Raw genomic sequence first — 13,462 nt, forward strand, 5'->3', positions numbered from 1 at the left:
AATGGATCATAGACCAAATGATAAAACTTGAAGAAGAAAACATAGAAAATGTGATCTTGGGTTGGGCAAAGATTTTTTTATATGACAAAAAGCACAAGCCATAAAAGAAAAAGAATTGATAAATTGGACTTCCTCAAAATTAAAATTCTTTGGAAGACACTGTTAAGAAAATGACAAGATTGGTGCTGGCCCCGTGGCTGAGTGGTTAAGCTTGCGTGCTCTGTTTCGATGGCCGAGGGTTTTCGCTAGTTCGGATCCTGGGCGCGGACATGGCACCGCTTCTCAGGCCACGTTGAGGCGGCGTCCCACGTGCCACAACTAGAAGGACCCACAACTATAACATACAACTGTGTACTGGGGGGATTTAGGGAGAAAAAGCAGGACAAAAAAAAAAAAAAAGACAAGGCACAGCCTGGGAGAAAATATTTGTAAAATACGAGCCTGGTAAAGGTCTTGTATCCAAAATATATAAAGAACTTTTAAAACTCAGTAATAAATAAACAGCCCAATTAAAAAATATAGGAAAAAGATTTGAACAGACACGTCACCAGAGAAAATATGTGGATGGCAAATAAAAACATGAAAAGATGCTCACCATCTTTAGTTATTAGGAAAATGCAAATTAAAATCACAATAAATTCCACTATTCCCTGTCAGAATGGCTATAAACACCAAAAAGCATAAAACAGAACATTTGGAACCTTCATACACTTCTGGTGGGTATCCAAAATGGTATAAATAATCACTTTGGAAAACCTGCAGGATTTCTTTTGGGTTGTTTTGGTGAGGACGATTGGCCCTGAGCCAACATCTGTTGTCAATCTTCCTCTTTTTTTTTTTCTTTTTCTCCCCAAAGCCCCACTACATAGTTGTATATCCTAGTTGTACGTCCTTCTAGTTGTTCTGTGTGGGATGCTGCCTCAGTATGGCTTGATGAGCAGTGCTAGGTCTGCACCCAGGATCCAGACCAGTGAACGCCAGGCTGCTGAAGTGGAGCCCACAAACTTAACTGATAAGCCTCTGGGCCGGCCCCTGCAGTTTATAATAAATTTAAACATACACTTACCATATGACCCAGCAGTCCTACTCATGAGAAATGAAAACTTATTTACCAAAGAGAAATGAAATGAAGTGAATGAAATCAAAACTTACATTCACACAAAAATTTGTATGCGAAAGTTTTATTCGTAATTATGAAAAATTGCAAACAGCCTAAACATCTTCTTCTGGTCGTTGGATAAACACACTGTGGTGTAATCATACAGGGAAGTAGTACTCTGCAACAAAGGAGCACAACAAAGGATACATGTAATAACATGTATGGATGAATCTCCCATGCCTCGCCCTGAGTGAAAGAAGCCAGACACAAAAGGCTACATGCTTTATGATTCCATTTATAAGATGTTCTGGAAAAGGCAGTCTATAGGGACAGAAAACAGATTATTGGTTTCTAGGAATTAGGGATGGAGGGGCTGTTGACTGCAAAAGGGCACAAGAGCAACTTTTGGTGTCAGAGACCTGTTCTGTATTTTGATTGCAGTGGTGATTGCACAACTATGCATTTGTCCAAACTTCGAGATCTGTACATTAAAAATGGTGAATTTTATTATTTGTTAGTAATACTTCAACAAATCTGACCAAAAACCAAACCACAACAAAATCTGAGGACATGAGGAAAAGATCGATGAGTTTGATTGTATTTGAAAAATTAACTTGTAGGGTCTGTCCCCATGGCTGAGTGGTTAAGTTCGAGTGCTCGACTTCGGCACCCCGGGGTTTTGCTGGTTCAGATCCCAGGCACGGACATAGCTCTGCTCATCAGGCCATGCTGAGGTGGCGTCCCACATAGCACAACCAGAGACACTCAACAACTAGAGTATACAACTATGTACTGGGGGCCTTTGGGAAGAAAAAAAAATTCTAGTAGATTAAAATATTTTTTCTAAGGTATCAAAGATACTTAGGTTTAGAAACCTGCACAAGCATTTTTTATTAATAATCAACCTTCCTACAAGTACAGCAGAAGGGTAAGCTGGTCAAGCTGCTTTCTTAAATACTTGAAAAACAAGTCTTTTCGTGTGGATGAGGAACAGAGGAGGAGCAAGTGCAAGACAGGAAAGGAAAGAATGTAAATTCCTTTTCATCGTAAATGTTTGCCAGATACAATTTATGAAATACCAATTCCTTCACTAGCCATATTTTATTACTTAATGTAGTTGGCTAAAACATTTTATTAAATTCTGAAATTAACTTTTAAGGGCCAGGCTCTTTAGCACGTCTCAGATTTGTTACTGCATTTACTGAGGTGTGCCAGGGAGGACATAACCTTGAGAAAGAAAATGTAATAAAATATAATCTGAATTCACATCTGCAATCCTAGCTCCACTGTTACAGCTGACCAGCTTTGTAGCTCCAAAGGTATTGTAAATACTCTAAAGCAGAGGTCATTTGTTATTCTGTACCTCAATAAAGATCCAAGTGCTGACTTCATAGTTTCTCTTTAATCAAAAGTTCACTTCCTTAAACTGGAAAATTATTTTTGATTTCAAAATTATTTAAAAACAAGGCACTTCATACTCCATAAAATGCAAAAGATCTTGCAAAACCATTTGCAGCACATGTGGTAATGTTAAAACTTCTAATTTTATTAGAGATCTTATAAATTAATAAGAAAAGCGCCACCACCCAGCAGAAAAAATGGGCTTAGGACACAAACAGGCAATTCACTACAAAATTAATTTCATTAATAATTAAAGAAATGTAAATTAAAACATGATTTTTATATAATTTATTAGCTTGGCAAAGATTAAAGATAACTGGATACCATTGATAGTGAAAGTTTGAGGAGATAAAATCTGAATTTAAGTGGGAGTATGAATTGGCACGTCCTTTTCAGAGAGCAGTTGGGAATCATTAAAATTTTAAATATGCATGCCTTTTAACTTAGCAATTCAGTTTCTAGGAACTTATCCTTTACAAGTGCTTACAGGTGTTACAAGTGACAAAAACACAGGACATTCATTGCAAGATTATTTGAAATGACAAAGATTGTAAACAACTCAAGTGTATAACATTGAAAAATTGGGTACGTAAAATTATTGTCAGTCTGTACAAAGAAATATTTTGCAATTATTAAAAAGCTGGAGAAAGTTCTATATATACTGACATGAAAATGTGTCCAAAATATATTGATACATTGCTTAATGAAAATGTATTTTTAAAGAAGAGTATGATTTAATTTCCACTAGTAAAAATAAATGTAGACACAAATGCAATATATATCATTGAAGAAGTCTAGAAGCATGTGAAGTATTAACGGTGGTTAATTCTCAGTGATGGGATCCTGAGAAATTTCCAAGTCCATAAATCTCTATAATGTTTGAATTTTATGATAACCATATGTTACTTTAGTAATCAGAAAAAACCCAAAGATTTAAAAATAAATAAATAAATGTAACAGTAATTCCACAGACCAAGACAGGTAGAGGGATTGGCATGAAAAAAGGTGAAGTAGTTGAAAGGATAGAGTGAGGGGTCCTTTTGCCTGGAGTGTAAAGGAGGTCTTGAGGGGTCACTATTAATAATGTAGAAAAAGGGGCCCGGCCCTGTGGCCGAGTGGTTAAGTTCGCTTGCTCCCCTGCGGTGGTCCAGGGTTTTATCGGTTCGGATCCTGGGCATGGACATGGTGCCGCTCATCAAGCCATGCTGAGGCGGCGTCCCACGTGCCACAGCTAGAAGGACCCACAACTAAAATATACAACTATGTACCGGGGGGCTTTGGGGAGAAAAAGGAAAAATAAATGTAGAAAATATGTTGACGGTTATACTGGGACCAGGCCGTAAATGTAAAACTAAGAAGTTTAGACTTACTTTGGTAGGCAGAGGGAAGTCATCTGAGACTTTTGAGCAAGAAAAGTGGCACGACCAGTTTTCTTTGAAGAAAATCAGTCTGGGAATATTTGGTAGGTAGGTGGGGACAAACTGAAAATAGGAACACTAAGTAGAAGGCTGTTGAGGAGTAATGAGTATCTGGCATGTGGTTGTAGGAATTAGAAAGCAGACAGATATGAGAACCCATGTGTAGCTACAAGTAACCAAATATAGAGGCTGATGGAGAGGGATTTGACACGATGATTCGTGCCTAAGCAGCTGGGGGAATGTTGGTGCCTTTAACAGAAATAAGGATCACAGGATGAAGATTTCAGTTGGGGGAGAATTTGCCCCAATCCGCCTTTCCGCCTCAATTCCTCTAATAGCTGACTAGCACGTGAATGTGCTCAGTAGAGTGATTGGATTTACCTAAGTTCGTACTATTTAAGCTACAGCTACACCTGTTCACCATTCTAGACTATGATGTGTGTTTCTGGAAGGACATGACTAATAGTGATGATATGATGGTGAAGATGATAGCAGCTATTGTTTATGTAACACTTAATCTGCCAACTTTTCACATGTCCAAAGTCACCTAGCTAATGAATCGAGCTGAGACTTGAATGGCAGTCTGTCTGAATCCAAGCCTGAATCTTTAACTGCTATACTTGCTGTCTCTCAAGTAATTGGAAATGTGGATCTGGAGCTCAAATTAGACATGCACTCAAGTAAGTTATAATCTAGCTGCATGTCTAGTAATCATTTGTTTTGAGGTTGAGCGATACTTTATTAGTTATAATTGCATCCTGAACAATTAGCTTGGAGCATAGTAAAGCTATCTGTTTGACACCCTCTGGGAAATTAGTTTTGTGGATAACTGAGGTTAATGATTTAAATGTCAAAATTTATTTTTTAAAAGTTTAATTATTCTGCTTGATATTTTTCTAAACATATTATATTCATCTTATTTTTCTTGTTTTCTTCAATGTGTATTTATTGTTTTTATAATTAGAAAAATACTAAAAATGTATTTTATGCTCTCCTATTTTTCTAGAACAATATATCCTGAACATAATTTAATTTTCTCTTTCTGACTGTTATCATCGTGAGCGTCTTATTTTACTGGGTTGTATAATATGATGATCCTATCAGATATCTTAAGTGTGGGGGGCAGTTTATCTGTATGCTTATGTCTTCATGCTGTAGTACTTTGTCCAGTCTGTCTTATTTTTTAAAGATAGTTTGTCATATTTGTTGTGGGTGTCTTCTTTCTGTTCTCACTGTGCAGGCTTGTAGCAATTTTTTTGCCCTTTTGCTGCTGCTTAAATGTAATGGTTTAAGAAACGGGTTGGCCATTCATCTCAGTTTTATGTAAAATAAATATAATTAAGTTCTGGGTAGATGCTTGAGGACCATACCTGTGCCTGAAGCTCATTGAGCCTTATTTACTATGTGGACTTTGAGATAAACATCCTGAAGTTTTGTGTGCTTACTTCTTAGTTCTTGGCTGCATAATAGGTGGGTGAAGCACTGTATTTGTTTTTAAGTGCCTTTAGAGAATATTGCTTTTTATTTTTTAAACTTATTCATATAATGTAGAAATGGAGCTCTAAAGTACGGTTAATCATCATGTGACTAGATGAAGGTTTATTTCTCAGCTGTCAGTTTTTAATTCAGAATCCTTTCCTTGGCGCTGGCCCCATGGCTGAGTGGTTAAGTCCGCATGCTCCACTTCGGCAGCCCTGGATCCTGGGTGTGGACTGGCCCTGGGTTTTGCCAGTCTGGATCCTGGGTGTGGACGTGGCACCGCTCATCAAGCCATGCTGAAGTGGCATCCCACATGCCACCGCTAGAAGGACCCACAACTAAAAGCATACACAACTATGTACCGGGGGGCTTTGGGGAGAAAAAGGAAAGATAAAATCTTAAAAAAAAAAAAGAAATCCTTCCCTTGACATTGTCGGATAGATTCTGTTAGGTTGTAAATGTGGATTTTAAGAAATCATTAATAACTGATATGGATCGACATGGCTAAAAGATTTTGAAGAACCGTATTAGAAATTTGGATAGATTGTACTGATTATAATTTTGTGAGCAACTGAAAAATTGTATAGGTTCAAAGTCTGAAAAAGCATGTGATTAGATATGGAAAGATTTCCTAAAAGATTACCTATCATCTTAAAAATTATGTAAGAAATTATTGAAATCAGGACTTGCAAGTAAAGGTAAAATTCTATTTTAATGACTTAATGGAAAATTGGTATTATTTTATTGTTTGAACTGTGTTTAAAATGGAAGCTTATTGCTGCGGTTTAGTCAACTCCATTTTAGAGTAATCTCTTCATTCCATAAAATCTGCTCCCGTTAAGATCCCAGCATACATGTGTTCGGAGGGCTTAAACTCATTTTCATTTAATTTCTTGCCTCCTGTGCTGACAGATATTTATTAACATATGTGCTCTGTAAAGTATTTTGTTATAACATGGTTGAATCCATGGGGCCAGCCCCGTGGCCAAGTGGTTAAAGTCCTGTGCACTCCACTTTGGCAGCATGGGGTTCACAGGTTCAGATCCTGGGTACTGACCTACTCCGCTCGTCAGCCGTACTGTGGAGGCATCCCACATACAAAGGAGAGGAAGATTGGCACAGATGTTAGCTCAGGGTGAATCTTCCTCACAAAAATAAAATAGTTGAATCCATATTTAATCATTTAATAAATATTTATGGAGCCCTTAATATATGCCAGGCACTTTCTGAGTGCTGGAGATACATCAGCTGAAACCACCCAGGATCTGTCCTTGGGAAACTTCCATTCTAGGGGGAGAGGCAGACTGTGAAGAAACAAACTAATGTTTGCTCTGTCAGGTGGTGAAGTGTTGTGGAGAGGAGTAAGAGAGACCGTGTGGGGGTTGCTACTTGGACATGGAAGTGCGGTGCTAAGTGAGACTGATATGATAATCGTCTTTGATAAATTTCATGAGGATATTCTTAACACAACAGAAGGTTGATGTAGAAAACCTCCTATGTTTTAGAAAATGGAAAGTCAACGGCAAATTATGACTGGAGAAATATATCTTGTAGAGCGTATGTGGTGATAAGAGAAAGAGTGTCTGCATTCAAAAACAAGGCTGTTATCTTTAAAATTACATTTGTGACTAACTAATAAAGTGGAAGTAACACACATGATTACTCCCTGATGTCTGCAGATATAACCTGTGCTGGCACGATAAAGATGGAATAAGATAGCTGTGTTTGGCTGATTTTGTTTCTTCCCTTTTCTTTCATTTTCTTTACTTTAATGGAAGAATCAGAGATTATTTTCAAAGCATAGATACAAATGTATTAATACTTTAAAGAAGATAAAAATGCATATTTCTGTTTACCATTACAATTTTAGTCTTCAGTTTAAATATCTAATTTTTATGTTGTAATAATGACGTTGTGTAAAAATTTTTCTCAAAGATTAATATTCTTTGTTTTCATATAAAACTATTTTCCCAACTATTTTCAGATGATATGCAGAATGTTCATAAGGAAGATAAATCTTTAAGTCTGAGTATGCCTGTAATTACAGAAGAGGAAGAGGAGAATGAAAGTAGTGAAACAGGTACAGATGAAATTTCCTCAAACTACTGAGGGAAAGTTCTGCTTGTAGAGCATCGGGGTTTAGAACCCTCGAAGAGCATGATGGTTGACTACACATGATGGTTGGTTTGGCATACTGGAGAATTTTAGTATAAATCATGCCGTTAATCGTGACACTTAAAAGTAAATACAATAAATGAATGTATGTGGAGAAGCAGGGATTGGTCGAGGGGAGAGGTGAAGGGTAGGGAGAACTCCTGTTGTCAGTAAGTGACATCCCTACTCGAGAGGGCGTCTTGTCTGCATGTGTTCCTAACAAAGGGCAGGGTTCACAAAATGTGAATTTCTGGATATGAAAAAGAAGATTTTACTGTTAAAAAGTACTTATTTCTAGTAAATGGAAATTTTTCACCTATGAAGTGACAGTTGTAACTAAATAGTGGTATATTGCACAATATGAATTAAAATAGCTATACTTTTAGCATTGTTTTTCATAATTTGTAGTATTAAACAATAAATGTTATCTCCAGTAATAATTACAGTATTGCAGGGAATGTTATAGTTAGCAGGCTAGGCTTGTTAACTGTTGATGATAATGAATATAATGTGTGTTAAGAATGCTGCCTAATTGCTTTTTTGTCATTTTGGCTCAGTATTCACTCTGCAGGCATTTACTTAGTGCCTGTTGTGTTCCAGGCACTCAGCTAGGTACAGGGATTTAAAGATATATATACTATAAGAATTTAAGGACTGTTTTATTTTGATCTCAGGGATTGAAGATCTGAGCACAGTGACTGGCCATAGTGGACCTAAGTAAACGTTGGTTGAATGAGACAGATCAGTCTGTGCCCCTGAGGACCTTTCAGTTTAGTGTGGGAGAGAGGCAACTAAAGTACGTTATAGTAAAGAGAAACAGGGTGCTATACAAGCGTATAGAAGACAACGGACAGTTAAAGGGCGTATTTGTTCCTTCTGTGGTTGGCTAATGTCAGCATAAAACAGTCCTTTACGATCTTTAGAGTTTCAGTGTATTTTCTCTCCAGTCTTGATTGGTGGCTTTTATTGTGAGTCAGCAATTAATAACACACACACACACGTCTTTACGGCCACCTGGCAAGTCCCATTCCAAAATCTATCAGCTTGTGATTTTTACAAGTTTGTTTTTCATCAATAATTACATATGGACAAATATAACAACTCAAATAATTTTGTAATACTCATTATAAGAAACCACAGTCTTCTGACTCTGACTCCCATTTCACTCCCCAGAGACAACCACTTTTAACTCTTTACTAATTATTTTAGTAGTTACTGCCATGTCTCTAAATAACATACTTATATTGCCACTTCTTCATGTTTTAGTTCTCTGTGTTATCTATTGACTTCCACTGAGGAAGGTGAGGGCTCAGTTATCTTTAATATATTCTTCACCTCCCACCCCAAACACATGTATATTTCTCACCTCCACCCTCCCAAAATAATTATTATGCTAGTTAGATTAGTATTCGTATTTTAGTATATATCAGCATACACTAGTATTAGATTAGTATTCAGCAGTTACAAAACATTGACAGGGCCATGAAATGATTCTTACTTAATCAATATATTTATTGTTTTCCCTAGAGAATTAATAACTTCTTTTTCGCCTTCTTAGTTAATTCCTTTTTTCTGTGTATCTATCACTCATTTACCCCCGAAGTCTTCCTGCCTTGTGTGAATCTCCTCTCGGTACATTCAGACACGTTGGCATTTCGTCAGTTTTGTCAGCCTCCCCGTCCCCACCCACTGCCCCCCCGCCCCTCCCTCCAGGCCGCCTGCCCCAGCCTGTGCCTCTGTCCCGCCCGCCACTCTTCTGAGAGTCTTTCTTTTTCTTCTTAATTTTTCCCTTGTCTTTTCTTGTTCATTTTACTGTCACTCTCTCTTGTTTTTCGTTGGTAGGGAATGTTTCTGTTCTTTACATCTTTCATAATTTTTGTGTTTTTGTATCTTCTGTAATTTTCTTTGTTTTTAATGATCAGTAACTTTTAGGTTCCCAACTGTTTCTAGATGGACACTTAATTGAGTTTTGGTTATGGCGTCTGCTGTGGTAGCCAAAAAAATGTATGGTATAGTGTTTTGGGTTACATTTCAGGTTTAATTGAAATTGAAACCTTAGTCACTTTATCTCTCTCAGCACTGGTCAAGAGACCCTTCAGATCTGGCACGTGGAGTCCATGCTAGATATAGGGTGGGCAAACCGACAGGAAACAACTTCAGAGTAGCTTCTTTTTTTTAAGTAGGATTCAGGATGACTAGGATCTACATCAGTAAATTTTCAACTGCAATATCATTTTGAAGAAAAAAGTCGTGTGTATGTCAGGTTGAAGGCTTCTTGTTGAATCTTTGGTCTGTGGGTGTTATTACTGTCGGACCAGATAGACATCTGTGTAGTTTAAATGTGTCTTATCAATTAAGTATTATTTTTTTAGACCTGACAGACTTCTTAATTTTGTCTTTAGAGTTCACTGCACTGAAGAGGAAAAGAAAACACAGAACAAAGAGCTTGGTGTCAAGTTCTTAATTTTGAACTTTCTGATGGAAGAAAAGATTTATTTGTGTATTGCACAGGAAGACTTCCAGTATTAAAAATAATTCTTCTGGGGCGCCAGCCCAGTGGCACAGCAGTTAAGTGCGCATGTTCTGCTTCAGCGGCCCAGGGTTCGCCGGTTTGGATCCCGAGTGTGGACATGGCACTGCTTGGCAAGCCATGCTGTGGTAGGTGTCCCACATATAAAGTAGAGGAAGATGGGCACGGATGTGAGCTCAGGGCCAGTCTTCCTCAGCAAAAAGAGGAGGATTGGCAGCAGATGTTAGCTCAAGGCTAATCTTCCTCAAAAAAAGGATAATTCTTCGGGAAAACGTAGTTTATTTCTTTGAAATGGCAATACTTTAATACAGTTCTGGAATAAAAGTACAAAAATTAGAGTAAGACTTTACTCCAGAATTTAATTTTAATATTTTCTTGTATGAAATCTGCATAAATGAAGATAAGATTTGGATTTAGAATATAATAGAAATGGTCCTGTTATTTGCAGATTATTATTATTTCTTACCACTTTTTGTGGTATTTTACTGTCTTAGTACAGTTCTGGTAATATTAACTATTCTATTTAAAATCTTTTTTCTTGAAATATTAATGTTTATGAATACATGTTTATAAATTACATGTAATATTTATTACATGTAAATGTAAATATTAATCTTTATTACATGTCATTTGTATCTACAGTCTGGTAATGAATTGTGTATGATGTATATTAGCTATTTTATGTATTATATGGTTAAATGCAAGGAAGTTTTTGCCTTATTTGCTTTATTTTTTAACATATGAAAGTTGCATAATCAGTAACTTTTGTGATTGGTAACTTACAAAGCTCAGTTTCTACTTCTGCAGTCAATTCAATATGCTTTAGTGCTTGTTTTAAAGCTCCCCTTGGTCTAACATTTATATGCGCATACATGTATGTTCGTGTATGTATGGATATATGTATGTACGTGTATACACACACGCACATATGATCGGATTAGTCAATACATTGTTCAGGTACAACATTTAAATACTGATTCATTCTTTTCTTTTCTTTCTTTTTCTCCCCAAAGCACCCCGGTACGTAGTTGTATATTCTAGTCATGAGTGCCTCTGGTTCTGCTATGTGGGACACCACCTCAGCAGTGCCATGTCTGTGCCCAGGATCCGAACCGGCGAAACCCTAGGCCACCGAAGTGGAGTGCGTGAACTTAACCACTCAGCCACGAGGCTGGCCCCTCATTATTTCTAATAAAACCTTTAAGAGTGGTAATGTAAATTCCAGAATGTGTCTATAGTACAGAATAGTTGGTACTTACAGAAAAAAATTCTGTAGCTTCATGAATATGCCTCTCTGTTAATTTCTCATTCAAGATGTTTAAGTGGAGATTGCTTAAGCCTGTTGTTTGAATTGCTGCCAATAGCAGACCATCTCCATATCATGTGGCTGGCTCAGCCTGTCTTATAGTTGATTATATTCCATGTTGTTTTCCAGCATCGTATATTTCAGGAATTCTGCAAATGTTCTATGAGAGAAAATATGTGATGTCTATAATCTTTTTAAATCAAAATACTAATACTAGCCTAGATAAAATTTTCACTTATTAGAATTTATGCTTTCACATTAGCTATTAAACAAAATTGTTTCCGTTGACTGCCTTCAGATGTTTCTGGAAATAAATGGGGCAGTTTTCATCACATGGACATTGGGCAGAGCCTGGATGTAAATACTCGGGTGGGGCATTCAGAGGCCTGGATCCACTATTAGCTACTTCTATGCCAGATTCTTTGCTAGAATTTGATGAATAAAATGTACAAATCTTGTACGGATAACACAGTGAGTTGCCCTCTCTTTTTTGGCAACAGTGCTTTCAAAATACGAGGTATCATTTCACTTGTACAGTGAAGAAACTGCCTCAGGATGGTAGGTGCCTTGCCCACAATCACACAGTTACTGAGCTACGCATCTGGGATTCAAATCCAAGGCACTCTCCTACAATTTCAGTGTCATTTTGTATAAGCCCACAGAAACGGAAATCCAGAGGGGTACTTTTGACTGCAAGCAGTAAAAGCCCACTTCACAATGGCTTAAACAATAAGGAAAGTCTAATTTAAAACCAGTTGAGTATTGGGGCCGGCCCAGTGCCGTGGTGGTTAAGTTTGTGTGTTCCGTTTTGGTGGCCCGGGGTTCGTAGGTTTGGATCCCAGGCGCAGACTTAGGCACACCACTCATCAAGCCATGCTGTGAGCGTCCCACATACAAAACAGGGGAAGACTGGCATGGATGTTAGCTCAGGGACAATCTTCCTCACCAAAAAACACCAGCAGTTGAGTCTCAATGCGGACTGGCTCTGGGCTGTTTAGTGCATCAGTTCCATGACGGCTTCATCCACCCAGGATTGGGTCTTCAGGGCAAGCTTCCTCTCAGTGCAGGGAACTGTTCACCAGCCAAGTTCCTTGCCGAGGGCCACCCTGCAGGCATGCCTTTCTAAGGATGGCAGTCTCAGGCCTCCATGTTGCCTCTTGCACAGGCTCATTTTCACTATTTCAGACAGTGCTGCATTGAGCTTTGTGTGTAAATCCTGGCTCACTTATATTGGTATTTCTGTTGGATAAATCTACATGTGGATTTGCTTGTCAAACTGTGTATATATAAAATTTTATTAATTATTGCCAAATTGAACGCCAAAAAGACTGCCAGTTTACATTCCTACTAAGTATTTGTGAGGGAATTTTTGTAATTGTTCAGTTGAATATAGCCTGAATCTTATCAGCCAAAAATGTAGAAAGAGAAGTAACATAATTGGATGAAGCAATGTGTGTGGTTACATGGTTACATGGTCCCATGGGGCAGATGCAGCGCTGCCGCTGGGAGCAGGTTTGTCAGGAAAGTGTTGTTTTTGGGTTTTTTTGTGGTTTTTTTGAGGAAGATTAGCCCTGAGCTAACGTATGCCACCAATCCTCCTCTTTTTGCTGAGGAAGACTGGCCCTGAGGTAACATCCGTGCCCATCTTCCTCTGTTTTCTATGTGGGATGCCTGCCACAGCATGGTTGACAAGTGGTGCATAGGTTCGTACCTGGGATCTGAACCGGCGAACCCGGGGCTGCTAAAATGGAGTGTACAAACTTAACCACTGCACAACCAGGCCGGCCCCATGAACGTGTTTTGAAGATAGTGTGAAGCACTTGATAGATTTGCTTTAAATGTGAAATTGAAGCTTATTAAACAGTTCAGATAGAAAATATTTATGTTTAACAGTGGTTTTCCAGAATTAAAATGTGGTATCCAAATACTGGTTACCTATTACAGTAAGCTGTTTGTGTTGTCAACTGGATTATAATAAAATAACTGCACCGAGTCATAAATGCAGGATTTTAATATTAAATATTTACTAAATTAATGTTTTGTGGAGGAGGAGGGGTCATGACAGTATTCATAAA

At 37.8% G+C, this 13,462-nt stretch overlaps 1 protein-coding gene across 1 annotated transcript in view; it reads left to right on the forward strand.

Moving 5' to 3' along the window:
* SNAPC1 (small nuclear RNA activating complex polypeptide 1) overlaps window positions 1-10,190 on the forward strand; it is a 30,909-nt gene extending 20,719 nt beyond the window's left edge. The window contains exons 9-10 of the mRNA XM_046647022.1: window positions 7,382-7,477; window positions 9,954-10,190. Coding sequence (XP_046502978.1) covers window positions 7,382-7,477; window positions 9,954-10,015 — 158 coding nt within the window. The 3' untranslated portion in view covers window positions 10,016-10,190. The remainder of the gene's footprint in view (window positions 1-7,381; window positions 7,478-9,953) is intronic.
* The last annotated feature ends 3,272 nt before the right edge of the window (window positions 10,191-13,462 follow it).

Source organism: Equus quagga, chromosome 20, assembly GCF_021613505.1.
Source record: "Equus quagga isolate Etosha38 chromosome 20, UCLA_HA_Equagga_1.0, whole genome shotgun sequence".
In the NCBI taxonomy this organism is placed as follows: Eukaryota; Metazoa; Chordata; class Mammalia; order Perissodactyla; family Equidae; genus Equus; species Equus quagga.